At 38.7% G+C, this 26,596-nt stretch overlaps 3 protein-coding genes across 7 annotated transcripts; 1 reads left to right on the top strand and 2 right to left on the bottom strand.

Moving 5' to 3' along the window:
- Positions 1 to 461: 461 nt before the first annotated feature.
- On the bottom strand, positions 462 to 5,026 carry LOC121800033. Its single transcript, XM_042199581.1, has 3 exons — positions 4,810 to 5,026; positions 3,371 to 3,510; positions 462 to 3,151 (listed from the first exon to the last, which is right to left on the bottom strand). The coding sequence occupies exon 3, from the start codon at positions 3,110 to 3,112 to the stop codon at positions 992 to 994; it is 2,121 nt and encodes a 706-aa protein (XP_042055515.1). The 5' UTR covers positions 3,113 to 3,151; positions 3,371 to 3,510; positions 4,810 to 5,026; the 3' UTR covers positions 462 to 991.
- A 2,727-nt stretch (positions 5,027 to 7,753) lies between these two features.
- LOC121800031 (diacylglycerol O-acyltransferase 1A-like) lies at positions 7,754 to 21,911 on the bottom strand. Of its 4 annotated transcripts, none has more exons than XM_042199579.1 (16): positions 21,372 to 21,909; positions 20,858 to 20,938; positions 20,553 to 20,626; positions 20,387 to 20,462; positions 19,589 to 19,656; positions 18,677 to 18,800; positions 18,365 to 18,463; positions 17,431 to 17,532; positions 17,205 to 17,341; positions 16,690 to 16,771; positions 16,545 to 16,565; positions 10,276 to 10,338; positions 9,606 to 9,653; positions 9,453 to 9,515; positions 8,805 to 8,858; positions 7,754 to 8,211 (listed from the first exon to the last, which is right to left on the bottom strand). In XM_042199579.1, exons 1-16 carry the CDS (start codon positions 21,789 to 21,791, stop codon positions 8,107 to 8,109), a joined length of 1,617 nt encoding a protein of 538 aa, XP_042055513.1. In that variant the 5' UTR covers positions 21,792 to 21,909; the 3' UTR covers positions 7,754 to 8,106. The 4 variants fall into 4 exon arrangements, 2 of the variants coding, with proteins under 2 accessions (XP_042055513.1, XP_042055514.1); XR_006050419.1 differs by having other exon boundaries at positions 8,189 to 8,211; positions 9,453 to 9,529; XM_042199580.1 differs by lacking the exon at positions 16,545 to 16,565.
- Positions 21,912 to 22,344: 433 nt separating this feature from the next.
- LOC121801313 (glycylpeptide N-tetradecanoyltransferase 1-like) lies at positions 22,345 to 24,387 on the top strand. Of its 2 annotated transcripts, none has more exons than XM_042200782.1 (2): positions 22,345 to 22,464; positions 22,789 to 24,387. In XM_042200782.1, the coding sequence occupies exon 2, from the start codon at positions 22,798 to 22,800 to the stop codon at positions 24,100 to 24,102; it is 1,305 nt and encodes a 434-aa protein (XP_042056716.1). In that variant the 5' UTR covers positions 22,345 to 22,464; positions 22,789 to 22,797; the 3' UTR covers positions 24,103 to 24,387. The 2 variants fall into 2 exon arrangements, with proteins under 2 accessions (XP_042056716.1, XP_042056717.1); XM_042200783.1 differs by having other exon boundaries at positions 22,351 to 22,469.
- The last annotated feature ends 2,209 nt before the right edge of the window (positions 24,388 to 26,596 follow it).

Raw genomic sequence — 26,596 nt, 5'->3', positions numbered from 1 at the left:
AAACCAATTATTGATCCTTTTTCTAAAATAATAAAATAAAATTGTAGATTAAGTAGGTGGGAATGCATATAAATTTTAAGAATTTATGATGTTTACCCAAAAACATAACGCAGTGGCATTTTTCAAAATAGTTCCAAAACTCTCTTTTTATATTAGTATGGATATGGATTTGAAATAAGTTGTTTCACCTTCACACTCGAAAAGTCTATGTGCTCGTGAGATGCCAATTATAAAAGTTATCAAACTTGACCCCAATTTTATTTAATCTTGATTCAACATTAGAAATACTATATGGTTTTCTATGTTAGAAGCATATCGATTTTTGCTTAATGCTTAATACTTTTTCACCTCTATGAGTTCTAGTCTCGGTTTGAATTTATTGAGGGTCCTATTGAGTTGCATCCCGTAAGAATTAAACCTACGAATTTGCCAATTACAAGTTGGGGACTTTAACCATTCAATTATAAACAAAAGAACAGTCATCTACTCTTTGTTAGAATAGCTGCAACTACAATATTAATAATTCTTTACCAATCTAGTAAAGGCTAAGAAACTATCACCAACACTATGATAATAGTAAACCTTCTAGCTTTTATAAGAACACACCCACCACAGAAACAGATTGTGAACCCCCCTCCAAATACTACCTTTTTACCAGTAAGCTGGAACCTCATAATAGAAAAATGACTCTCTGCAGAATACTTCATCTTCAGTTCCTGTTATGATCCACTAACAAAAAAGTTCTGCACAGTCGGACCGCACAAGACGCTTCAGAAGGAGACATCAAGACAGGTTCAAGATTCCAACAATTCGGAAATTTGGTCCTTATACGGCTAGTCAAAACCAACCAAATCATGGGTACCTACCATTTGTTTGCCAAAGTCTGACTTGTTTATTTGTTGAGGGAAAACCACAAAATCCACATCCAGCTAGCCATATATCTTCACCAGCCTCAGTAAACAAATGTTGTTTGGGGGAATACATGATGACATCAATTCGTGCTTTGCTTCATAACATTCCCTCCTCGAGGCGATCGCCGGAGCCCTGTAGTCCCTTTCGAATCCACAGTCTTATGTGGACTACAGATTCTCCCCGACTTAGAAGATTTACCGGTTTCCTCAGCACATTTTGGCAGTGAGCTCCCAACACTAGGATTTTTATCTCTATGGTCGACCTTTGCTTTCCCAGGGAAATACAAGTCATCGGGATTAAGAGGTAAAGAAGCAGGATCAAGCTCAAAGGAACCTATCGGCACTCCTTCTCTTTCCATGCCAGTCATTTTGAAACTGGGAACAAAGTGTGAGAACTTGTACAGCTCTTTCGGGTCTATTAAAAATGAATTGGTTACATTTTGCTCACCCCTCCGGAAGAGGCTCACAAATCCATTGACCTTGTCCAAGAGGACAACTTTTATGCCAATACCTTCAGCAAAATCCGAGAGAACCTCAACAATTTCATACCTGAATTTCTCATGATTCTCGGGGTCAGAACTCCAACTGATGTCCCAATCTCTCAGAAGAGCCCAAACCTCCCCTTTTCTTGGGTATAAGAAAAAAGAACCTCTCTTTTTCCCTTTTTCACAATGCACTTGATGAGAGAGTGACAAGCATCCAGATATTTTGTCAGTTTTGCCAATCTTGAAACTTCCACAACCAACAGGCAACTCCGCCTCTACCCACCTTTTAAAAGAATCATGTATAGGAACAGCTTCCAGCCATGTAATATGCAATTCAAACGGAGAAGAACATACCTTCCTCACCTTGGCGTAGAATCTTGGCATGCTATCTAATGTATCATAACAAGCCCAAAACTGATTGACACGAAACTGGTTTTCATCACGCATCTTCTCAAAATCACTAAATTCTGGGTCAGGACACTCCAGATATTCTATGTCTGGATCATTACTTGAAGATAAATCTAGGTCAGAGCTTTCAAATTCAACTGGGTCAGCAGGAACAGTAGGCCTACCACCAGTTACCCCTCTGATCTCAGCTTTTTTATTAAAACCCTCATTGTTGTCCTTCAAACTTTCTTTGGAATGAGCAGCTCCTGTCTCTTTGTTTTCAAACTTAGAAGATTCTGGGACTCTGGGGAAACTATTTTGATTAACATGCTTTGAGTCTCCAGCATCCTTATGCTCCTTAGCATCTGTCTCTGTGCTTGTGTGAGGTCTCTTGAGAGGTCTAGAATCATTATCTTCATCAGCTTCCATGTATGACACATGCTGCCTGCTCCGTGATGACTTACGTGCAGATTGAGCTTGAGCAGCATTGGTCTTGGCATTTTTGGATTCCTTCCGAACTGGACCAGCATTGGTCTTTAAATTCTCAGCAGCCCCTTGTGATCCGGATTGAGGCACTGAAGACGCTTTAACAGCAGCTTGGTGTACATCAGGTTTTGATGGAAACTGCTGAGAACCTTGGTAACCCAACTTGTCTGAGGAAACTTGTGGAGCAGGCATTACATATGCAACAAATGCCTTAGAGCATTTAAGGCACAGCAAACGCGTGTTCACAACTTTTCTGGGATGCTTGTAGTTTACTTTGCAGTAAGGGCATTGTGTCCAGAACTCAGTAGTGGGAGCAGTATTATGATGTTGATTCAGGCTACTGAAACCATTAGACGTGTTTTTGTTTTGAACACCATATTGGCTATTGAACTCAGAACTTCTGTTCGTCTGATGATTTGGAGGGATTGTTGTGGATCTGGACCAGGCGTTTATCTTTTTGTCATATGCAGATTTTTTTGCTGGATTTGAAAGCAATGCATTTGCTTCACAAATCAACTTAAAAGCCCCCTCCGCACCAGGAAATCGATTCTTATCAGGATGGAGCATAAGTGCTAGCCGGCGATATTGTTTTTTGATTGTTGCCTCATCAGCCGACTTTTCAACTTGAAGGACGCCATACCAATCCTTTTCGGATCCTACAATCCTTTTTTCAGCTGAGCAATGCACATCACAGATGCTCAGCATCTGGGCAATATTTTCAAGTTCAGGGTAGAGGTTTTTTCCTTTTAAAGCAATCTTTCGGGCACCTTCAAAGTCGTGACTCTGCATCTTCTTTTCAGCGATTTCCTTGGCCCTGATAGCCTCATCTTTGTTGCAGTCCATTGAAAACAAACTAGATTTCCCAATTCCACAATGAGCTACCTAAGTACACCAAACATGTAGACTGTAAATTGCCATATTCTGCAAGCATACCCACATTCACACCATTCATAAACACTACTTAAAAGTTTGTGTAAGCTAACAGTCTAGTCACACTAATAAAATATAGTTTAACAAAAAAACAAGGCACAACCAACACTCCCAAACCCCCAATAACTGAAAAAACACAGGAAGCTCAGTTACAACAATAGAAATACAAACCTTGTGGTCTGGAAACAGATTTAGTAGCAACGGCCAAGCACCACAGAGCACTTGGCCTTCACAAGAACTTGTTGTATCCAAGCAGCAAAGGGGATCACAAATCCATTAATAACCTGAGCTTCAACCGCCAGTCAATAAACCTGGTAAAATATACATCAAGAAGCCATCAATAGGAAAATATTTACAGCACAAAGCACCATATAAGTTTTATGTAGAAGGCCAGGAGACTAGATAGGAGCCCGGGACAAGATAGATATTATAAGCATTGGGAAATATATTGCGTTCACATGATAACTTTCCTAAATAAAAGCTTATCTTATTCTTATTGTTTTCTCACTCAACAGCAACTAACAACTCCAACAATGCTAGTTAAAGAGTGTGAATGACTGAATGAACACACAGGCTGCAGCAGGTATGCAAAGAGGTCCCAGTGAACTTTCTGCCATCGATTTCTAAAAGCTAGAAGTATATCAACTTTAGTAGAAAAATAAATCATACAACTAAAAGACAGTAACTCTATGATCCTAGTAACCAACATTCACAAGAATTCCATCACATGTATTAATACACTGCAACATGCCAGCAAATACAGTTCTTTTACCCGGAAAACGTTTCCAAAGTTCATGTTTCAAATCTTTTATCTCATGCACAACTTTCCATGGATTAGTGTGATACAATAAGCCATTTTAGGAGGTGGACCAAGAAACTTAATACATACTGTACTTCATTTACAAGACCCAACAGGCAACAGGAAAAATCTGTTCTCATTAAGTATATCTCAAGATTAATCCCTGCAAATGGGGAAGTTATAAGAAACTGCATAAAATGTGGAATTAATAATCTCATCTACCTCACTGGAGGAGTGAAAGAATGGCATTTATATAGCATTCAAACAGTATAATGGACTACAATAATCACATGCACTGGAAGTCACCCAAAATCTATGCTGAATCTATGCTGAATGCAGGTTTTGTCTCACCCAAAATGAAGCGTTTACTGACAAATCACACCCAGACGTCAAGAAAAAAGGTTAAAAAGCAGCGCCAACCAAATTTCATCCTCATGCGAGACTAGCTACTCATGAATGTCACCATACAAAAGGAAGAAACCGAAGAAGTGCTCAAAATGCACAAAAAAGAGTGTTGAGATATGTAACATGAGCAAACACGAATTTGACGGGTAATGAAAGCTTTTCTGAACTATTTAGCAACTTCAATTCGAAAATATGGAATCATATTTACAAGTATGAAATCACACTACGCAGTTAAAATAGCCGATTGCAACAACATCAACGGAAACCCTAGAAACGACCGGAGAGATAGAACTCCTAAAGCCACAAGCAAAACCATATAATACAAAACGAAATCAAGCACCTCGGCACTTCAATTTTCATACTCTAAAGCAGACAGCATTGACAAATCTCACACCAAGTAATGTACCTTGTGTCTGTCCAGAGAAAAAGAGTGAGAGAGGGAGTCAACGAGTGGGGAGCTAAATTTGAGGTTGTCTTGTGGTGTTTCAATGGAGATCTGCTGCAAAAAGAGAGGGAAAGAAAAGGAGGGAAAAGGAGGGATTGAATTTTTTTGAAACCCTCAAAATCAATTCCTCAGAATTTTGATTTTCCCCCAAAACTATTGTAAGTGTTCCATTAGCAGCTTGCAGGGATGAAACGAGGGTTTTTTTTTTGAGTGATCACAAAAATTTATGGAACAATCTAGAACATGGGCTTTGATTTGATTGGCCCAATGGGCCTTGCTTGTTATGGAATTGGATGTGATGTTAATCGGGCCAATTCACTTATAGTTTCGAGTTAGGTCTTACATAACCGGACTATTTTCGATTCAAGCTACTAATTGGGGTATGTTTACGAGTAAAAATATCTCATTGTCACGAAATTTCGGTGTTCCGCTAGCCTCTCGGAAAGTGATTTGTGAATTTACGTAACGTTTGTGGGTTTTATTGGTGATCGTATTCTTGTAGTAACATATATAACATTTTTACTCGATCGAAGCAACTAATATCGTATTTATTGCGAATTTGAGTGCCGTCTCGACCTCAATTTAAAGATAACTAATAAGTAACTATCCGAGATACCATAATTTGACACAATTTTCATAAATAATTATGAGGATTTTCAAAAATTACAAATATCTCAATATGCGATATCTAGTAAATTCACAAAATAATTGTTGTCTACAAAAAGCTAAAACAATGGTACGATATGGAAACTAGCTAAAGTATAACTATACTCTTATCGTCGAGAAAATTCAGAAAATCTCAAAATTCAAATCGACATAGAAAGAGTCATGAGGAAATGAAGAAAATGCCAAATATATGTGTAATTACATACAAATAACCCAACATATTGTCTTTGGTCATATTTTGCAAGGGTGAGCAAAAATCCGAAAACGAATACATGAATTGAACCAAACAAAATTGTAAAACTTGATTCAATTTTTTTTGGATTTCAGTTCGTTTTCATTTTTTTAGAAAAAACAGGCAAAATTCCAAAACAACTTAATACTACATCAGTCCATGAAAATAGTATTGTTAATCCCCCAAAAAATCCAAAATTAGTCATTATCCATTGTTGAATACGAACTACTAAACTACTGGGTTTAAGATAAACACTAGTCGAACGTAATACAATCTGAAAGAAGGAAAGAGTATGAGAAAATAAACTGATATATAAATGAAATTAATACCGATACACAAAACTGGACGATGATGAGGGCAGAACTTCGATAGAAAAAACTATGCATAAAGAGAACTTGTATATATACAGATAATGCTTTGCAGATCGCAGTGTAAAAACGCATGGAGTGACTACCATATTTGTGTTTTAATTGTTTAAAATGTTGAGCTTGGTTAAAAACTAAGCCCTCAGCCCAAAGACCAATTGCCAAGATCCAAGGCCCACGACGCGTGGCACGCGGCATTGGCGAGGCGGGGTGAGCAGCGGTGGCTTACGTGTGTTCTACGCCATCTATGTCCACTTTAATTATTACATGAAATACTCTTCATGTCCCACTAAATATAAAATATTTGCTTTTCGGCACGAGATTTTATGTAGTGTTTCTGGCGTGCGCGTGTGGGTTCTACAAGCGATCCTAGATGGTCGTCGATCCTGTCGGCATGGCATCGGAACATCGTGATGTTTGGGCAGCAATATGAAGGCATGGCGATTTACAAACACCTTGTCGCCTATCAATTAATGAATTAACCAATAAGAGTGTCCACAATAGGTGAGCCGCGTCTATTGCTGGACGAGGAAGAGCCGCGGCGGGGGGGAGGAGCCGCATTTGCGGCGTGGACGGGGCGGTGGTGGCGGAGCCGCGACGGTGTTTGCCGAATTTTTTTAGTTTTTTTTTTAAATTTTATTTCTATAAAATATCTATTCCCAATTCATTTTTTTTTTCATTCCATTCCATTCTATTTATTTTTGTCCAATTAATTTTGTTCCAATCCAATTAAAATATACCAACAATTGATAAAATAATGTGATTTGTGACTGTGGCGTGACTGCTATTGGACTGGACAAATTTTTGTGGTTGTGCCTTGTCGGAATCGTGGTTGTTCCACTCTATTGTGGATACTTAGTGCTTATTTGGTAGGCTACATGTTTTAACATGTGATAACTCAAAGTGAGATGATTTATCTTAATTTTGTAAGATAACATAATTTTACATTAGTGTTTGATAGCTTAAGATATTAAGATATGAAATGAGATGATTTGTTTATATGTATGAAAAGACATGCATGCCCTTCTTATATTTATTTTTGGTTAATTGAATTTACTTATAACATAATTAATGATTTTAGCATAAGGAAAAATTTAACAATAGCAAACTTTATTAATTAGTATAAGTAAATAAAATTTAAATAGCTGAAATTTGAGGGGAATAGACTATCGAAATGTGAGGAAGGACTATTAAAGTCAAAAGCATAAATTTGAGAGATAGATACACAATCACACCTTTTTTTATTGATTATTTATCATAATAAAATAGCTATTTTGTGTACCGAGTATTTCACATGAGCCGCATTTATATTTTGTCTAGGCTACCAAATGCCCATCTAAGGCTGATAACTTAACTATCTTACCTTATCTAGCCTCACCAAACACCACTTAAATTGTGCTGCTACATATGTGGCATAAGGTTGGTTTATGGTACCCATGGGTTTCAGTGTGCTACACATCATATGTTATTATCACTGTGGTATATATCTCAAAAAAGACATACTACATGTCATTGATGAGGAAAAGTCAGAAGTAGAGAGCATTCCAAACCTCCAACTGCTTGTAATAAATATTTACTTGCTGTTTTCTCTTATTTTTTCCAGCCACATTTCTTAAAGCACGATCTCAAATGACACACTTAATGGTGGACAAAGGGAGTACATGAAAATGCTCATATTTTTGCCAGAATTTACATATAGCACATATAAAAATAGAAGTACAAACTGAAACCATCTCCACAGTCTGAAATTGTCAATGTTTCATCAAATTTTCTGTATATTTTCTTGAGGAATGGACAAACTTCGATGGCCCCTTACCCACATTACAACAACAAATCATGAAGTTCTCTTGCTATGGCAGCTACCATACTACTGCAAGCCGTTTCACACAGATAAGATGGAGCAAGTTCTCTGTTGGCATATAATTAGGATTCTTCTTTTCTCCTCGGGGAGAGGGGTTATCTGCTTGGAAGGTTATCTTTTGAAGACGGATATCCCTACCTTGTGCTAGCTTTTCGATTCATCAAGTCGTGGTAGTACAGCAGCACACACATAGGTTGACCGAAGATGCAGAAGAAGCACCAAAACATCATATTGCCCACCTGGTGGAGAGTATAAATTATAGGCAACTGATTTTTACAAATATTACCAATTTATGGATCTACAAGAGCGAAAGAAAAGAAACATAGAATCCCCCATAAGTTATTATTTGAGACAGAGTAGAGCTTCTGCACTACTGATGTTAAAGGGATCTTTCCGTGCTAATACATGTCTTCCAAACTTAGTGAAGGAACTGCTAAGCCTTTTAAATGGGAGTCAAATCGAGAAATTAGAATGATACACCGGTATCTCAGGAGAGTAAGGTAAGTTTCAGATTCATACAGGACAGCTTTGGAGAAAGGTCTAGCACATAGTTGTTATGAAGACAATTTAAGGTATTATAAGATAATTTTCACATCATAAACCGATTATTTGCAATTACTCTAACTAGAAGCTGTACTCAGCAATAAGGAACAAGTCAACTTAACGTGAGCCACAATACTAATACACCACATTTTTTTCCCATTTCTGTTTCTTTGTTGGGGGGTTGTTGGGGTGGGCATTCTCATCAGGTCAAGTCATTCACTGTCAAACTGGTAAATAAGCATGGTAAATAAACAAAAGTAGTAAATGTGATAAGAAAGCAGAAGCCTACCATTGAGTTTTTGAACTTGTCTTGTAAGTAATTAGTCACAATTACAAGAGGAACCTGTTCAAATACAAAGTAGAGGAAGGAATTAAAAATCCACCTTCAAAGTGACAAGCAGTGAAAATCACTGCAGCAGTTCTGCCATGTTTTTATTCGATGAAGATAGGCTGATAGAAACCAACAAAGTCTATTCTGTTTTCTCTTCTTACTTTTCACCTCATTTGAAAATTCAATGCAATACAGAAGTTGATTCATTTCACCAGCATTGCAATACTAACTGACATTGTAAACTGCTCTCTCCATGCATTATATCTAAAATTAGTGTTACGCTAATTAAAACTTAAATTTGAGTATTTCCTGGATCCAATGTTAAACAAATAATCCAAATTCAGATTGGTATATTAACCATATTTACTGTCAGAGTTTTTATTTATGCTACCACATTACAATAGTACAATGCAGGGGATGCTGATAAATTACAATTAGAGAGAAACGTGTGCTATTGCCCTAGGACATTTTGCCTCTGAAGACGAGCATCCCCAAATACTACGTTGTTCTGTCTAAACCTCACAAGATATCATTAAACAATGGCGTCATGTGTCATGCTGGATTATGGATAGTCAGATTTATAGAGTAGAAAAAAAAAATTCATACCTGAAGCATGATACCAGAGAATGCCCAAAACTTGAATATGTGGCAAGGGACAGCTACGCACAACTGTTTTGGCACATCTAACCCACAATTATCTAACACAGCTAGAGTTCCTAAGTTTCATGAATAAAATAAACCAGGAGAAGGTCATCATACCTCATGGAAAATTGCAGAAACAAGAAATGCAATCAAAATTGCCACCGTCTGCAACAGAAACCGAGGGAATTTAAAAATAAAGGTAGGAGACACAAGCAAATATAAATATCATTAATCGCCAATCCATAACCACCAATATAGTAAATTCAGAAACTAGCAGAGGACAAAGGCTCTTATAATATGGACAACATTATCTAATTGTTTATTGTGGGGCACAGTTGAGTGGAAAATACCAGCACCTTAATTTTTTTATTCTTTTGATTTATTTGGTCAAAGAAATTACCACTCACAAAAATATAGTAATAAGATGGGCGATATTTTGCCAGTATGTGTGCATCACATACTTCCACATGGAAATTATGAGAAGAGCGATCAAGCTTCTAAATTTTACTAAAGAATGAAATCTATAGAAGGTCAACAGAAATGGAGGCAGCAGCACTGGTAGCAAACAAACAAATTGATCTGAGCTTGTTGGATACTAGCAGTTGCACACAGATGTCAGATTGTATGACATGTATATGCTCATAAAAGAGTAAGACCACACGTGAAAAAAGATAATTTGAAGTTGAAATTTAAGGTAGTACCATGAAAATAACTGCCTATAACCAATAGATCCGCACATGCATTCACAGGAAGTTGATTAACCAACATACTGGTTACATGAAAATACCTTAGGCAACCCATTCTGTAGAGACGGGCAATATATATGTCGAACCATCCATTTATGGACAGGCTGCGATGGAAAAAAGATAATAAGAAATTGTACAATGGATGATAGCAACTGCAGTAAAACAGTAGAACTAAGATATGGTGGCAGAAGTGGGATAATTATGTACGTTCCGATTATGTACCATATGATACTTCTATGCATATTTTATAAAATAAAACTAATACCTACTCGTTGATACTAGTATTTGATATCTATTTTGAAACAGAGAAACCATAATTGATAATCCAGCTAGCCCAATTAATTTGGCAAAAATTTCACAAAACATTTTGCTGAGTGGAAATAAGCACTTATGGCCAACGCGAGACATGAACATTATTAAGAGTTCTGATTTGTTGAGCAACCTGTTTCTCCTTTACCCAACCCATTTTCTACAAGCAAAATGCGTTCCATATTTCTGCCACCACCTAAGTTTTAGAAGCTTCTCTTAAGCCTAACTGATAAAGTTGTTGGGCACACGATATTATCACGTTAATCTTTTTAGATAGAAAAGGAAAAAGGATATTTATGCATCTTAGTGAGGCTCTATTAGCAAATATTATGGACTAACTCATTTCAGATAGAGAAGGAAAATAATGTTTATGCATCATATGGACTCACATAATGGTGCACTGTGTAATGATTAAAAGCAGATTTACTGTTGGGATTTACGCACACAAGGCTTTCACACACTTAATAAGATCACACACACACTCACTGTTGTATGAGATCACACAATGCAGGAAACACACACACTCACACTTTGAGTATTGAAGATGATAATCTTGGAGAGAAAACTGGAAAACTCTTTATTGATTAAACTCTATCTCTAAACTACATACATGGTGAGCTATTTAAAGCTCTATAATCACGTAGCAACTGCTACTAACTAACTACAAGAAGAATCAAGAAAGCAAGAAGAATAACCGCTACATCTCGGCTAACTAACTGCTGCTCCAACGGCTAGTTTCTCTAGGCCGAACTTCCTTCTCGGTTCAAGACCGAACTGTTGCTTCTTCTTTCTCGGCTCAAGACGAACTCTATTCTTGACTCAAGACCGAACTTTCTTTTCGGCTCACAACCGAGCACTCTCTTCGGCTCACAACCGAGCTCCCTTCTCGGTTCACAAACCGAACTCCTTTCTCGGTACACAAACCGAACTCCTTTGCTTCTCGGCTCAAGACCAACTGTCTTCTCGGCTCAAAGCCGAACTCAAAGCCGAGCTCAAAGCCGAGCTTCCTTCTTCTTCTCTTCTTCTTCCAACTGAAATGAGCACTCCATTATTACAATTCTCCACCTGAGGGCTCATCTCAGTTCTCGCACAAACATTGATCAACTTCTTGCAATGATCAAACTTGTCTCTACTTAGAGATTTAGTTAGCATATCTGCCGGATTGTGCAAGGTGTTAATCTTAACCACCTTCACCCTTCCCCTTTCAATCTCATCTCTAATAAAGTGCAACTTTATGTCTATATGCTTGCTCCTTTCATGGAAACCCGGATGTTTAGCCAAGCATATAGCTGAGCTGCTGTCACAATGAATCACCATTGTCTTTTGGTCAAAACCAAAGTCAGAAATCACTCCCTGAATCCAAAAACTCTCCTGTACAGCTGCAGTGAGAGCTATATACTCTGATTCTGTTGTTGAGAGAGCAACAACACTTTGCAACCCTGACTTCCAGCTGATTACAGTTCCAAACATGGTGAAAAGATAACCTGTTTGGGACTTTCTGTTGTCCAGGTTTGCAGCATAGTCTGCATCACAATAGCCCTGCACAACCTCCTCAGATTCACCTTCCCAGCCATTGAACACAATCCCCCAGTCCTTAGTTGACTTCATGTACCTCAATATCCACTTAAGAGCATTCCAATGCTCCTTCCCCGGGTCTGCCATGTATCTGCTAGTCACTGAGATAGCATGAGCCAAATCTGGTCTTGTACAAATCATAGTGTACATAACACTTCCAACCACACTAGCATAAGGGATAGCCTCCATCTCACCAGCCTCTTGCTTAGTTTTAGGGGCTTGTTCCTTTGATAGCTTAAAACTCTGGGACAGAGGAGTTGATGCAGCTTTTGCATTTTCCATTTTGAATCTCTGCAACACTTTCTCAATATAGTCAGTTTGCAGCATCCACAGCTTCTTGCAGCCTCTATCTCTCTGAATATGTATGCCTAGGATCTTCCTTGACTCTCCTAGATCCTTCATTTCAAAGCTTGACTTCAGATCTTGTTTAACTTTCTGAATTTCTGTCATAGAAGGCCCTGCAAGTAGCATATCATCCACATAGAGTAATAGGTAGGCAATGGGAGTCTTGCCTGCCTTCTTGATGTAGATGCAATCATCATATTCTGACTTGGAGAAGCCAATCTTCTTCATCTGTGCATCAAACTTCCTATTCCACTGTCTAGGACTTTGCTTAAGTCCATAAAGACTTTTCTGTAACAGGCACACCTTGCCTTCTTCTCCAATCTTCACATAGCCCTCTGGCTGTTCCATGAAGATAGTCTCCTCTAGATCCCCATTGAGGAAGGCTGTCTTCACATCAAGCTGTTGTAGCTCCCAGTCTAGCTGGTTCACAACTGCCAACAAGATCCTAATCGAAGTGTGCTTAACAACTGGAGCAAATACTTCATTGAAATCAATTCCTTCTTGCTGTGTGAAGCCCCTAGCCACCAGCCTTGCCTTGAATCTGATTCTATCTTTATCAGTGGTCTCAATCTTTTTCTTAAACAACCACTTACAACTGATCAGCCTCCTTTCTTTTCCATCTGTAGTCAGTCTGGATTTATCCACCAAAATCCATGTTTTGTTCTTGAGTAAAGATTCCATTTCCTCATTCATGGCTTCAATCCACCTTTCTCTGTCTTTACTCTTCATGGCTTCTTTATATGTGAGAGGATCTGCAATATCAATGCTCTCAGCAGCACAAAGTGCATAGTAGACCACATCAGAAAACCTTTCAGGTGGTCTTGTATTTCTTCTGCCTCTATCTCTTGCTATCTGGTACTCTCTGGCAGAATCTGCTGTAGGCTCATCATTTTTTCTACCTCGAGCTAGAGCACCATCATCCTCTGGTTCAGACTCACTTTCTGAGTCAGAGGCTCCACCTGCTCCTTGGCAAAGTCCCACTGGCTCCACCTTGAGGAAATCACTCTCAACTTCATTGGAGTCCAGCTTCCTTTTTAAGTATGGCATCTGATCCTCCAAGAACACAACATCCCTACTCACCACCACCTTCTGCCTACCAGGCTCAATGCACCAGAGCCTATACCCCTTAACACCCCTCTGATACCCCAGCAATATGCATTTCAGAGCCCTAGCCTCAAGCTTACTTTGCCTAGCATGAGCATAGGCTGCGCACCCAAACACCTTGTATTTTGAGTAGTCACTATGGGCTCCATACCACATGTAATCAGGAGTCTCAGACTTAAGGGCAGTAGATGGACACTTATTGATGAGATAGGCTGCTGTATACACAGCCTCTCCCCAAAATCTGTTGCTCAGACCAGAACTGAGTAACAAGCACCTTACTCTCTCTAGGATAGTCCTATTCATCCTCTCCACAACACCATTTTGCTGGGGGTTACCAGGAACAGTGCGGTGCCTCTTCATACCCTTCTCTTTGCAAAACAGATCAAACTCAGTAGACAAGAATTCCAAGCCATTGTCAGTTCTTAGGCATTTAACACTCCTTCCCTTCTCTAGCTCCACCTCTTTACACCATATCTTGAATTTTGTGAATGTCTCTGATTTTTCTTTCAGTATGTACACCCACAGTTTCCTAGTGTAGTCATCAATAATAGCAAGGTAGTATTTCCCACCACCAATTGAGCTTACAGGTGAAGGGCCCCAGAGATCACTATGTATGTAGTCTAATGGGGCTGTAGAAGAGTGAATACCTGTAGGATAGGGTGCCTTCTTTGCTTTTCCAAGTATACACTGCTCACAGGGGTCCATCTTGTTGAAATCTCCAGAGATCAGGCCCTTCTTGATGAGTTCTTTCAAGCTTCCTTCTGCTGGATGGCCCAATCTCTTGTGCCATAGCATTATGGAATCATCTGACACTGCATTGCTTTCTCCATCAACAGCCTTAGCCTTCAGATAATAGAGAATGTGCTCTCTGTCAGCCTCCATCATCACTGCATTCCCAGATTTCACAAGCATCTTTCCCTGACTCATCAATATGGTGAACCCTTTCTCCTCCAGCATTCCCAATGAGATGAGATTTCTTTTCACTTCCGGAATATACCTCACCCCAGTTAGGATCTTTATAGAGCCATCTTGCAAACTTAGCTTCACTTTCCCTATCCCTTTGATCTGACACACATGGTTATTTCCAAGAACTACAGTCCCTGATGCTTCCTGAAGATCATGAAACCAAGATTTGTTGGGGCACATATGGAAGCTGCACCCTGAGTCCATTATCCACCTGTGACTGATCCCATTATCACTGACATTCATGAGTTGAGCAGGGGGATCAGTACTCTCTACACAATCAGAAGTGTTGTGGCCCTCAGAGGCTAGTTTTCTCTTCCAGGCATGGCAGTCCTTCTTCAAGTGCCCTGGTTTCTTGCACCAAAAACATGCTCTGGTTTCCTTCTGAGCATCAGAACTTGAGGGTTTAGAGCCCTCAAACTTTTTCTTGAAGTTCTGCTTTTTGAACTTCTTCACATTCAAGGCCTCTGCAGCTTGAACATTGGAGCTTGCAGAGCCTCTGCTGGTAGTCTTCTGGAGTTCCTTAGCCATCAAGGCCGAGTAGACTTCTGCATAGGTGATAGGCTTATCTCTGCCATAGATAATTGCATCACTCAACTGGTCATACGAGCTAGGCAAGGCATTCAATGTAAGAATGGCCTTGTCTTCATCTGAAATTTTAACATCCACAGAGCCCAGATCATCAATGATCTTATTGAACTCCTCCAACTGCTCTATGATAGATTTTTCACCAGAAAAACTATAGGCATAGAGCCTCTTCTTGAGATACAGCCGGTTAGCCAAAGATTTTGCCAGGTAAACTTCATCTAACCTGTTCAAGATCTCCACCGCAGTCTTGGCTTCTTGAACTTCCCTCAAGACCTTATCTCCAAGGCACAGAATCACTGCAGAATGTGCCTTGAGCTGCATCTCCTCCATCTTTGCCTGAGCTTTATCATCAAGCATTGGAGCCTTTCCTTTCTCTTCTGTATTTGCAAGAACTGCGGCCAAGCCTTGTTGAATCAAGACCGCCTTCATCTTCATCTTCCACAGGCTATAATCATTCTTGCCTGTGAACTTTTCTGCATCAAGCCTTGCTGCCATCTCTGAAACCGTTTGATCCTCTGCAAATCAGCTTCAATATCCCTTTCCCACAGACGGCGCCACTTGTTGGGATTTACGCACACAAGGCTTTCACACACTTAATAAGATCACACACACACTCACTGTTGTATGAGATCACACAATGCAGGAAACACACACACTCACACTTTGAGTATTGAAGATGATAATCTTGGAGAGAAAACTGGAAAACTCTTTATTGATTAAACTCTATCTCTAAACTACATACATGGTGAGCTATTTAAAGCTCTATAATCACGTAGCAACTGCTACTAACTAACTACAAGAAGAATCAAGAAAGCAAGAAGAATAACCGCTACATCTCGGCTAACTAACTGCTGCTCCAACGGCTAGTTTCTCTAGGCCGAACTTCCTTCTCGGTTCAAGACCGAACTGTTGCTTCTTCTTTCTCGGCTCAAGACGAACTCTATTCTTGACTCAAGACCGAACTTTCTTTTCGGCTCACAACCGAGCACTCTCTTCGGCTCACAACCGAGCTCCCTTCTCGGTTCACAAACCGAACTCCTTTCTCGGTACACAAACCGAACTCCTTTGCTTCTCGGCTCAAGACCAACTGTCTTCTCGGCTCAAAGCCGAACTCAAAGCCGAGCTCAAAGCCGAGCTTCCTTCTTCTTCTCTTCTTCTTCCAACTGAAATGAGCACTCCATTATTACATTTACTGACAGCCATTAGTTGCTGAAACTATAAGTTAACACTGCTTGCATTTGGGTACTACTGCACTAGTGCTGCTTATTACCAATTGCTTTAAATTGTTATGCGTTCTAAAACTAGTAACCCCTTCACCCAACCACAACCAAATTCCATCATAACCATGTCGGAACACTTGTTTGACATGTGAGTTCTCAGTGTGATGATGTGAGTCCACATTATAAATAAGCTCTGAATAACTCACCATATTCCACATTCTCCAATACTGACGAAAGTAGCAACATCGTCCCATCAATACATTGTAGGATCATCCAAAATAATTTGTCAGCCATGATTTATATTCTGATAAAGAGAATAGCAGAGAAACAATAGAAAAGGATAGTGTTCACCTCCTCAACGGTCTTTGCATTCCACCAATCCTTATAAAACTCACGGTCCCCAAAGCATAACAGTTCAGCAAGTATATTTAGCCTATATCATAGCACTGCATGTAAGTATATGATCAGAGTAATGTAATTAAAAGGACAAGCTAAGTTGAGTGGTAAACATAGTTTCTCATCATACAAAGGCTTATAAAACCCGAGGAGAAAAAACACAGCCACACGCCATAATACTTCTTGAACAAAGTAAAGCATATTAATCTATCATACTCCCTCAGTTTCTAAAAATAGGAACTTTTAGAACGGCACGGGTTTTAATACAGAATTGGTAAAGTAAGAGAGAGATAGAAAGAACAAGTGGATAATGAGTCCCACCTTATAGAGAGTAAGAACTTTCCTATTATGGAGTGTTTCTACTTTTAGGAAACGGCCCAAAAAGGAAAGAGTTACTATTTTTAGGAAACGGAGGGAGTAATAATTTGACTGTGAATATATTTATTAAACTTTAGGAAGAACTAACATACCAGAGGTGAAAAAAACAGTAAAACATGCAAAGCCACACGTATAAATTTGGAACTGAAAGCTTCAAGACCCTCTCCACAGCATACAAAAGATCCCCTTTCAGGGGATGTTGAGAATTTTGAACAATCGGGTTTATATACTGCATCATAAAGCAAACAATATTAAAGCCACGTTTCAAGTTAAATAAGGTGAACTATCTAAATTGAAGAGCAAGAAACAGGAAATTACCTGTTCTATAATAAATCCCATGAATCCTGTGAATATTACCAGTTTAATGAGTTGCCTTACCACCCAACCCTTCCGAATGCATGATGTTCGAGGGTAGCTTGGCTACAAACAACAGAACTCACTTAATCCAGGCACAATCACATAAGCTATAAGCACTTATAGTTGATGTTCCACAAACCAGAGTAGTGCTAAGGACTTGCACGGTTGCACCTCAGAACGGGAGCACAAAATTGATAAGTATAATTTACAGGGATTATGTTACTGATAATGACTTTTCCTTCTATGCAGCTGCTTGACAATGCACATACTTTGCTCTTACAATGTTAGTACACACTACCGAATGACTCCAAATGACATTTATTCGCCATGTTGGCTGAATATGCACTATCAAGATTGGATGTGTGAGCTTGAAAAAGCCCCCAGTCCAAGTAACCAAGGCATTAACTGAATGTTAGCTCCTTGACTGCTTTAACTGATGATGAAATGATGCTTCCTATGTAACATCTTCTAAACAGACACAAACATGTTTAAGAACATACAAAATGCACAGTAGTCTTAGTAGTATATCCAGATTCCAGTTATAAGTGAATTTGTGTCGCACATGAGTGAACACCTAGCAAATCGTATTGAGGACTTTAGGAGACTTAAACTTGGTAAGAATGTCACGCAAGTAAAGACTAGGTTTTTAACGTAAGGAGAAAGAGACTTCTTTATTCTTGCAGCATAGAACACACATGGTCACTAATCAGTTGCGCATTTTCAGAATGCGTAACATCCAAAACCAGAAGTAATAAAAGTATCCCATTTTGGGAATCTAGTTCCCACTTATGCCCATTTCAAGAATTTTTCCCACAAATCTACACTTCAGTTTACTAAAACTGATTGAAGAGTGAAGTGTGCTTTCTTTATTGATGAATTGCAAGTGCAAGTATACCTGGTAACACAATGTAGGAGCAACCATGAAGTAAACCAGACTCTTAAAGCTAACATCATAAGAGTAGTCGAGGTTCCAGTATCTGGATACAGCTTCCCACTGACATCATACAGTAAACTTGTTATGAGAAAATATCCAAGCATGACTCCATCTTTGACAAGAGATAGTGTCCATGCTTGTTTAGTACAATCCTGATGTTTACTTGTTTAGTACAGAATGTGAGGACTATTATGCCGATACTTGTATTATTAATCTTAACGGGAATACTTGTGACAGAATCACTAAGAAAACATAAATATTCTCTCTCATTACCTTATCCTGTGATTTTGCTAGTACTCTCAAATCATAATTTGTGTGTGCGTATGAAACCAGCTTCAGCCATACAATGCAAGCAAATAGCATCAACGCAACACCAGATAGAACAGCAGAATCACACCTGTGCAGCAGTTGAATAGGATTTTCACATCAGGATTGTATTACTCCAGTTCAACTAAGATCCATTCTCCCTACAGAATTGCTTAAAACTAATGTTTATAATATCATGTCAGAATTTTAAGGAACGCCCTCCACTTCTCAACTAATACTGGGATCTGCTCTATCGGTTTCTGAGCAATAAAAGTTACCTGAAAGCGGACCAAAAGATCCCTCTATTTCAATTCACTCTTACCAATAATTCGTCACAGTATTAATTTGTTTATTCAACCAGTTTGACGGGTAATTGCAGAACAGGTTAATCATAGTTCAATGGTATTCTTCTCTCTAGCCAAATCTAAGATAAAATTGAGGGGAACATTAAAAAAAATCTTATATATTACTGGGACTATAGGCCATCTTCAAAGAAGAATCTAAACAAGGTAATTCTTGACCTAGGTTAAGGGATCAGCATATTGAAGATAAGAAAAAACACTTAAAAATCCTGCACTACCTTCACATATAAGAATGCAGTAGTGCGGAATTGTTTCCTATATTATGTCCAATTATAGTGGTCTGTCAAATAAACAATCATTACAATTTCTACCTAGAGAAAGCCATCAAACCATACCAACCATACCAAATAGATTGGTGGGCGGCCGCAAAGAGTAACTAACGCAAGTTCATACATTCCAGATGAGTATATGTTCATAAAATCTTTCATGTCAAATCTTGAAACAATCTCAAAGTGCTAATCACACAATTCCCTCATTTTAGAAACAATGTTCTACTTATATAGTACTGAAGACATACCTAAGAATGACAACAACCGGAAACAAGATCGCCGCTGTTGTAATTATTACATGTAGAAAAACTGCAACCTGCAACAGAATAAATTCAACTAATACTATATTCACAAATATTATTTGCATGGACCATTAAGCACAATGGTCAACTAAGCTCACACCACATAACAATTAATACTAGGAAGGTCATCCAACAACAATGTAAAGAACACTATAGAGAAATGCCCCTACTACAACAGAGGCAGGATTAGTAAGCAAGCACAATGGTGGGTAAGACACTAAGACCTATTATCAAAGAAGTAAGGTAATGCCTGTATTGGATAGCGACATAGAGTAAAAGTAAAAAAAAAAACTGAAGTGGACTAAGTTAATTAGCCTGAGAAGAGTAGTTTCAGTAGTAGCTAAGTTAATTAAAGGTAGAGAGTAAGCCCACATAATTAGCAAAAAGCAGCTAAACATCATCAGCGATTCAGCATTCATAACATTATCAACTGTACCAAAACTCTCAGGGTGTAAGTGACACTAAAATGTTCATGTAACTCAACTATATGACTTTTTATGGTATCATAGACAATGACGCAAGGGACTGCTATGATGATTAAAAATTCAAGTGGCAAACTGTGTCCATTCACATTTGATGTGTACACAAATTAATAAATACTCCCTTGCTTTAATCATGGTTCAAGGAAGAATCTATGCAGCTTAGCATAGTATTGAAAGGAGAGTAAGCATAAATATCATCCTCTACATGAGAATGCCGAACAAGAAAAACGGGGGGAGGAGGAATGAACCGACATTTACTTACCCACTCATGTATATATTTTAGTTTCACCAACTTCTCAACAAGATATGCAGCAAGCGCAAAAACTGGAAGACAAAGACTGCAGAAATAATATAGAAAAAAGATACGGTGAAGATAGCCTCTTACGAATCCTCCCAAATTTCAATAAAAAGGTACAAGATATAATTACCAACACATTAACAGTGGCCAATCACTAAGTGACGTTGAACTAAACCAAAATCCTGCTTTGATCAACCACCCATACTGAATAAAGACAGCGTTAGATATTAGAGACAAAAAAAATTAAAGAATTCCAATTAAGATGTAGCAAGTACGTACTTAACTACCTGAAAGAAAAACAGAGAATATTTCTTAATGTATACGTTTGATATACATGCATCAATGATAACTAGAGACTTCAGCTAGCAAACATGTGATAACTCAATGCAGTGATATTTGTACGGGTAAAAAATGGCCCTTGTGCGAAATACACACCTTCATCAAATTCTCAATTATAAGTCTGCTATTTACAGCAACAAGCACCACTACACAAAGGTTGAACAGACCAGCATGGCTCTGCAAGAAGACAAGTGAATCATTATTGAAATGTGAAAACCAAGTTTTCCCCTTCCTTTAAACCAACATGTTGGGTTAAGGGAGTTCAAATTTAATATCACCAACTAATTATTGCTTTATCAAATCCAATATACTTGGCCTCGTTTTCTGAATCGGGTCAAATAAACATCACAAGAATGACAAACTATAACAGTTATTCTTATGATTCTTCAGTTCAAGCATAACAGTTACTTCAGTAAATTAATCACAACATAAATGTTACACTAATCTTCGGTCCTTATTAGCACGAATCAACTATGGAAGCAGCTCAAGCAATAATTATGAATTCAACATCATATATTCCAGTAAGAAAAAATTTAAACTCGGATTTCAGGAAATCTAAAACTGTTCATGCAACGCCATGTAATCTAAAAGAAGTTCAAGTCCAACCTACCTGTTTAAAGATAGCGTCGGAGCTAAGAGGACTCTCCTTATTTTTGCGGTGAGCAGGCGCCGCTGCTCTGAACGTGAATTTGGCGGCCATTGCGTCCGTTCCCTTGGCATTACTACTTTCTCCACCCTCCTTCACTTTTTCCTCCCTCTCCTCCTCATCCTCGTTGCCATAACTCAACTCCCTATCCTGCTTCCTGTCCTCGGATTCCGCAGCTCCGCCTCGGGAATTCCGCATCAAACTAGCGCCGTTTCTGTCACCTCTGATGTCATTGATTGCGCTCTCAGCCTCCGGGGAGCTGGAATCGGAGCCGAGGATAGGCGGAACGGAGAGCCTCCGTCGAAGAGTGGCGTGCTGCGCGCCGCCATTCTCGGCGCCGGACGACGTCGCGCCGACGATCTCCGGCGAGTCCATGATCGCCATTCGCGTGGAAAATTGAGGGAAAATTAAAGTCTAATCCAGAACTTCTCCGAGAAGAATTCGGTTCAAGAGAGATAGTTGAAAACACGGATTTAAATTGAAAATAGAAATGCTGAGGGAAATTAATTAATCATGCATTATTTTTATTTGTAACTATCGCGGCGTATTTTAGCTTTAGCGGCGCGCGGTGGCATAGCCCAATCATTGCAGTAAGCCAATAACATTCATTTTATATTTACCATATGCATTTTTTTTTCTTCTAATTATGAAATTATAATATTGATTGGTAATTGTCTTTATCTATATAGATAATTGTCTTTATATAAAGACAATTACCAACTAATGTAATTAACATTGATTAGTGATTGGTAATTGTATATAAAGACTGGTAATTGTCTTTAGCTAAATAAAATAGTGAAATTTCTATTCATTGATAAAAGGAATATATGAATAATTAAAAAGAGTTTAAACCAAAGGGACTAAAGTAGAGTCGAATGCAAAATTCTCAAAATATTGGGCATAAAAGGAATAATCTAAATATTAAAACCCCAAAATGAAAAAAATAGAATAACAGTTGAATTCATCAATGCTTCGTTTACTTGAATGAGCACTGCTGCAGTGGAGCCCTAGGTGGCGATTTCCCGCTCCACTCTCATTGAAATTTCGCCATTTCTGTGTAAGGTTTTAGTTCTCACACTTCAATTTACGATTCTTTATTTTGATTGCGTTATTACGTTATTTTCCTGATAAATAGGGTTTAACGATTCATGATTGCATGATTTGTTATAGTCTTTATGATGTTTTTGTGTAATGAATCGATATATGAATAGATATAACATGCTACGGATTTTTATTATTAGTTTCTGCTTTTCTGCTCAATTTTTAGCTGAAGAATTTAGCAGTTATATGCAAAGTTTTGCTGGAAAAATAATTACTAATTAAGAAAAAACTGTTCTTTTTCGGCAATTGGAGAATTAAAATGAGGAAATTGTTGTTGCAGTACTAGGAAATGGCAGACAAAAATTCTTCATCTGAATCCAACAAAGAAATTCCAGAGCAAGACTCTGCTGCTCTTTCGCTTTCTGGCTTTAGAAACTCCCTTGATGATATTGTTCAGCAGTTTCAAGGATCCAACCCTTATAACCAGGAGCATAAGTTCTGGGAAAGCCAGCCTGTTGGGCAGTTTAAGGATGTTGGAGACTCGAGTTTGCCTGAGGGCCCGATTGAGCAGCCAACGCCGTTGTCTGAGGTAAAACAGGAGCCCTACAACCTCCCTGAATTGTATGAGTGGACTCTGTGTGATATGGATTCAGATGAGGTGTGCAATGAGGTTTACCTTTTGTTGATGAATAATTACGTTGAGGATGATGACAACCTATTCAGGTTCAACTATACAAAGGAGTTTCTTAGGTGGGGTTTGCGCCCTCCGGGTTTTTACCAGAATTGGCACATTGGGGTTCGTGTGAAGGCTTCCAAGAAACTCGTTGCTTTTATCACTGGTATTCCGGTGAAAATGAGTGTGCGTGGTGAGGTTGTTCGAATGGCTGAGGTCAATTTTCTGTGTGTGCATAAGAAGCTTAGGTCTAAGAGGCTTGCTCCTGTGATGATCAAGGAAGTGACGAGAAGGATTCATTTGGAAAACATATGGCAGGCTGCGTACACTGCGGGTGTGCTTCTCCCTACACCTGTCGCCACTTGCCAATACTGGCATAGGACGTTAAACCCGAAGAAACTTATTGATATTGGTTTCTCCAGGCTCGGGGATAGGATGACAATGAGCCGAACAATCAAACTCTACAGATTGCCAACTTCAACAGCCACCCCTGGCTTGAGAAAGATGGAGCTCCGAGATGTTCTCTCAGTTACTCGACTGCTGCAAACCTACTTGAGTCGGTTTGTTGTTGCTCCTACCTTTGATGAAGATGAAGTGGAGCACTGGCTTCTTCCACAGGAAAATGTAGTTGAGAGTTACGTAGTGGAGAGCCTAGAGACTCATGAAATAACAGACTTCTTCAGCTTCTATGCTCTCCCTTCCTCTATCCTCAACAACCCGAGTTACTCTACTCTCAAGGCAGCTTACTCGTTCTATAACGTCTCCACAAGGACCCCACTGATTCAGCTGTTTCAGGATGCTCTTGTTGTTGCAAAACAAAAGGATTACGATGTGTTTAATGCGCTTGATGTCATGGATAACGAGCCACTCATGAAGGATCTCAAATTTGGCCAAGGGGATGGGCAACTGTATTACTATCTCTATAACTATCGGCTAAGGGAGGCGTTGAAACCATCAGAACTCGGACTTGTGTTGCTGTGAATCGCAGGGTTGGCATTCCTTTTTCAAGAACGCCCGGACAAGTACCTGGGTCACTTTGTTCCCTTTTTGAAAATTTTCAGTTGAATGTTATGTTTGCTTCTGGCCACGGCTATGAATTTTCGTTGCTCGATTTTAGGTGCATTTGAACGATGTTATACTTTTTTCTGCTGCTGAGATTTTGCATAGATGCAACTTGCTTAGCTAGAATATTGTTTCTGCTGACACACTGATATTATGCACATCTTTCCAATATTTGGATTATTCTTCTGAAAACTTATTTGGTAATATGCTTGTGTTTGGTTTGATAGATTAGATCGGATTGAATCTTATGAATATCGATCGATTGGGTAGATAGAGCCTGTTATTTTCAATATTTGGATTATTCTTCTGAAAACTTATTTGGTGATATGATTTAATCTCAAGACAATATTACATAAAACGGTCATGGCTTATTAGTCATAATCACCCCTCGTGACAAAATTTAACATCAAGCAATTTGATGACTAGTTAATTTTGAATTTATTACTTGTATACATATAGTATTTGTTGCATTCTTGAGAAATCTCACAAATAAGAGATAAGTAGTGCTATCAACTATTGACTAGCATTATTTGTCTTCAATTAAAAACTCGAGTATGATTGCTGAAAATTTGACGTGGGAATGTGTGTAAAATGCTTAGTAGTTAAAAACAATTAGTTTTGAGGCTGATATATTTAATCAATTTGGAAATTCAGCAATGTGCAGAAAATTTTCCCAGATGTAAATTGCTTAAATTGTTCTTATTTTGTCATTGCCATTGCCCTTACCATTTTTAGACCCGGCGAAGAAAATAGTAGTATTACTAATTAAATTGGGTTAGTGAATGGGAATTATGGGATTTAGGCTTATTAAGTTTCATTAGAGAGCCATTATGTAACTAAAACACTGTAACAAAGTCATAAATATGTAAATATAACCCTAATACAACTGTAACAAAGTCATAAATATGTCTATAATAATGAAGTCAATATAGAAACTTTTATTGTTATTGTTTTACTTAATTTTGAATAAATAAGTTTAAGTACATACAATGCCGAGCTAAGATAAGAAAACTAAAATAATAGTAATAGAGATAGTAAGAAAACTATTTTTCTCTTAAAGATGAGAAAAGGAATCGGAAAAAAAATATTTAGCGCAGAAGACTCCACCCCTCCAAAGATTTAGGGCAAAATTTTCCAATTCGGCCGAATATTACTGAAGTTGTCACCGTGACTTATTTCAAAATCATCAAAAATCCTCCAATTATAGCACCGGCAAGTTCAGACTTCACAAGAAAGAAAACTGAATAAAGTAAAATAAAACAATTAACGCAATCCCTAATATTCCCTTTGCTAGATATAGAGTTACTAGACAGAAATGGTGGTTGAAGCATCCCTAGGTAGTTCTGTGGCATCTCCGTCGGTAAAGAAAATTGAATCAACCGGAAAACCGGCTGTCGGTGGCCAAGTTAGTAAATCCGGTGACGGGATACACAAGAATCAAAAGTTTTTGGTATGAGTAGGACTTACCTGATGCCAGTGTATCCCATCACCAGATTCAGGCTACTGAAATCTGATTGATTTAACTTTCTCTGCTGAAATCTGATTTAACATTCTTTGCTGACGGAGACGCCCCAGAACTACCTAGGGAGGGAGGGGATCCCCTGCTTTGCACAGCAGACGCCGTCCCCTCACTATTCACATTTTTATTAATTTTTTTCATTATTAAACAAATGAACAGTGTATGAACAGCACCTGCTGTGCACAGCAGGGGATCCCCTCCCACCTAGGGATGCTTCAACCGCCATTGCTGTCTAGTAATTCCGATACCAACAACGGTAATATTAGGGAGGTAATATTAGGGACCGCACTAGTTGATTTCTTTTACTCTAATCTATTTCTTTTCTTCTAAAATCTGACATATGAACTTGCTGGTGCTATGAATCCAACCAAGCTGCTCTAGTGGCTTGGGAGTTGATATCAGGGAGCTTTCACTTCCTAGGAGGTCGCAGGTTCGAATCCTAGGAAGTGCAGATTTGGGGATTAATTTCTCCTTGGGCCTGTGGGCCCAGAATGACAACGAAGCGCACCTACGGGGTAAGACGCTTCACCTCCAACTGTTAGGTCGGGGGTCCGAGTCACATCGGAGGGTAGATGGGGAACCATCGTCGATCCTCCTAAATAAAGAAAAAAAAAAAAAAAAAAAACTTGCTGGTGCTATGAGTGGAGAATTTTTTATAATTTTGAAATAAGCTGTGGCGACTTTAATAGTATTCGGCAGAATCCGAAAATTTTGCTCTAAATCTGTAGAGGGGTGGTGGAGTATTTTGCATTAAGAACATCCCCATCCTCTTGCCAACTAGCATGGATATGGGCTCGGACCCACTTTTACTCCATACTCTTAGGCAAGAACACAACACCCACATCCGTGCTCTTCCGCAAGGACAAACTCAAGGGTCACACCATTCTATTATTC

The sequence above is a fragment of the Salvia splendens genome, chromosome 4 (genome assembly GCF_004379255.2).
Source record: "Salvia splendens isolate huo1 chromosome 4, SspV2, whole genome shotgun sequence".
Taxonomy (NCBI): Eukaryota; Viridiplantae; Streptophyta; class Magnoliopsida; order Lamiales; family Lamiaceae; genus Salvia; species Salvia splendens.
Note: the sequence above shows the minus strand (reverse complement) of the source record. Positions and strands in the feature narration are given on the sequence as shown.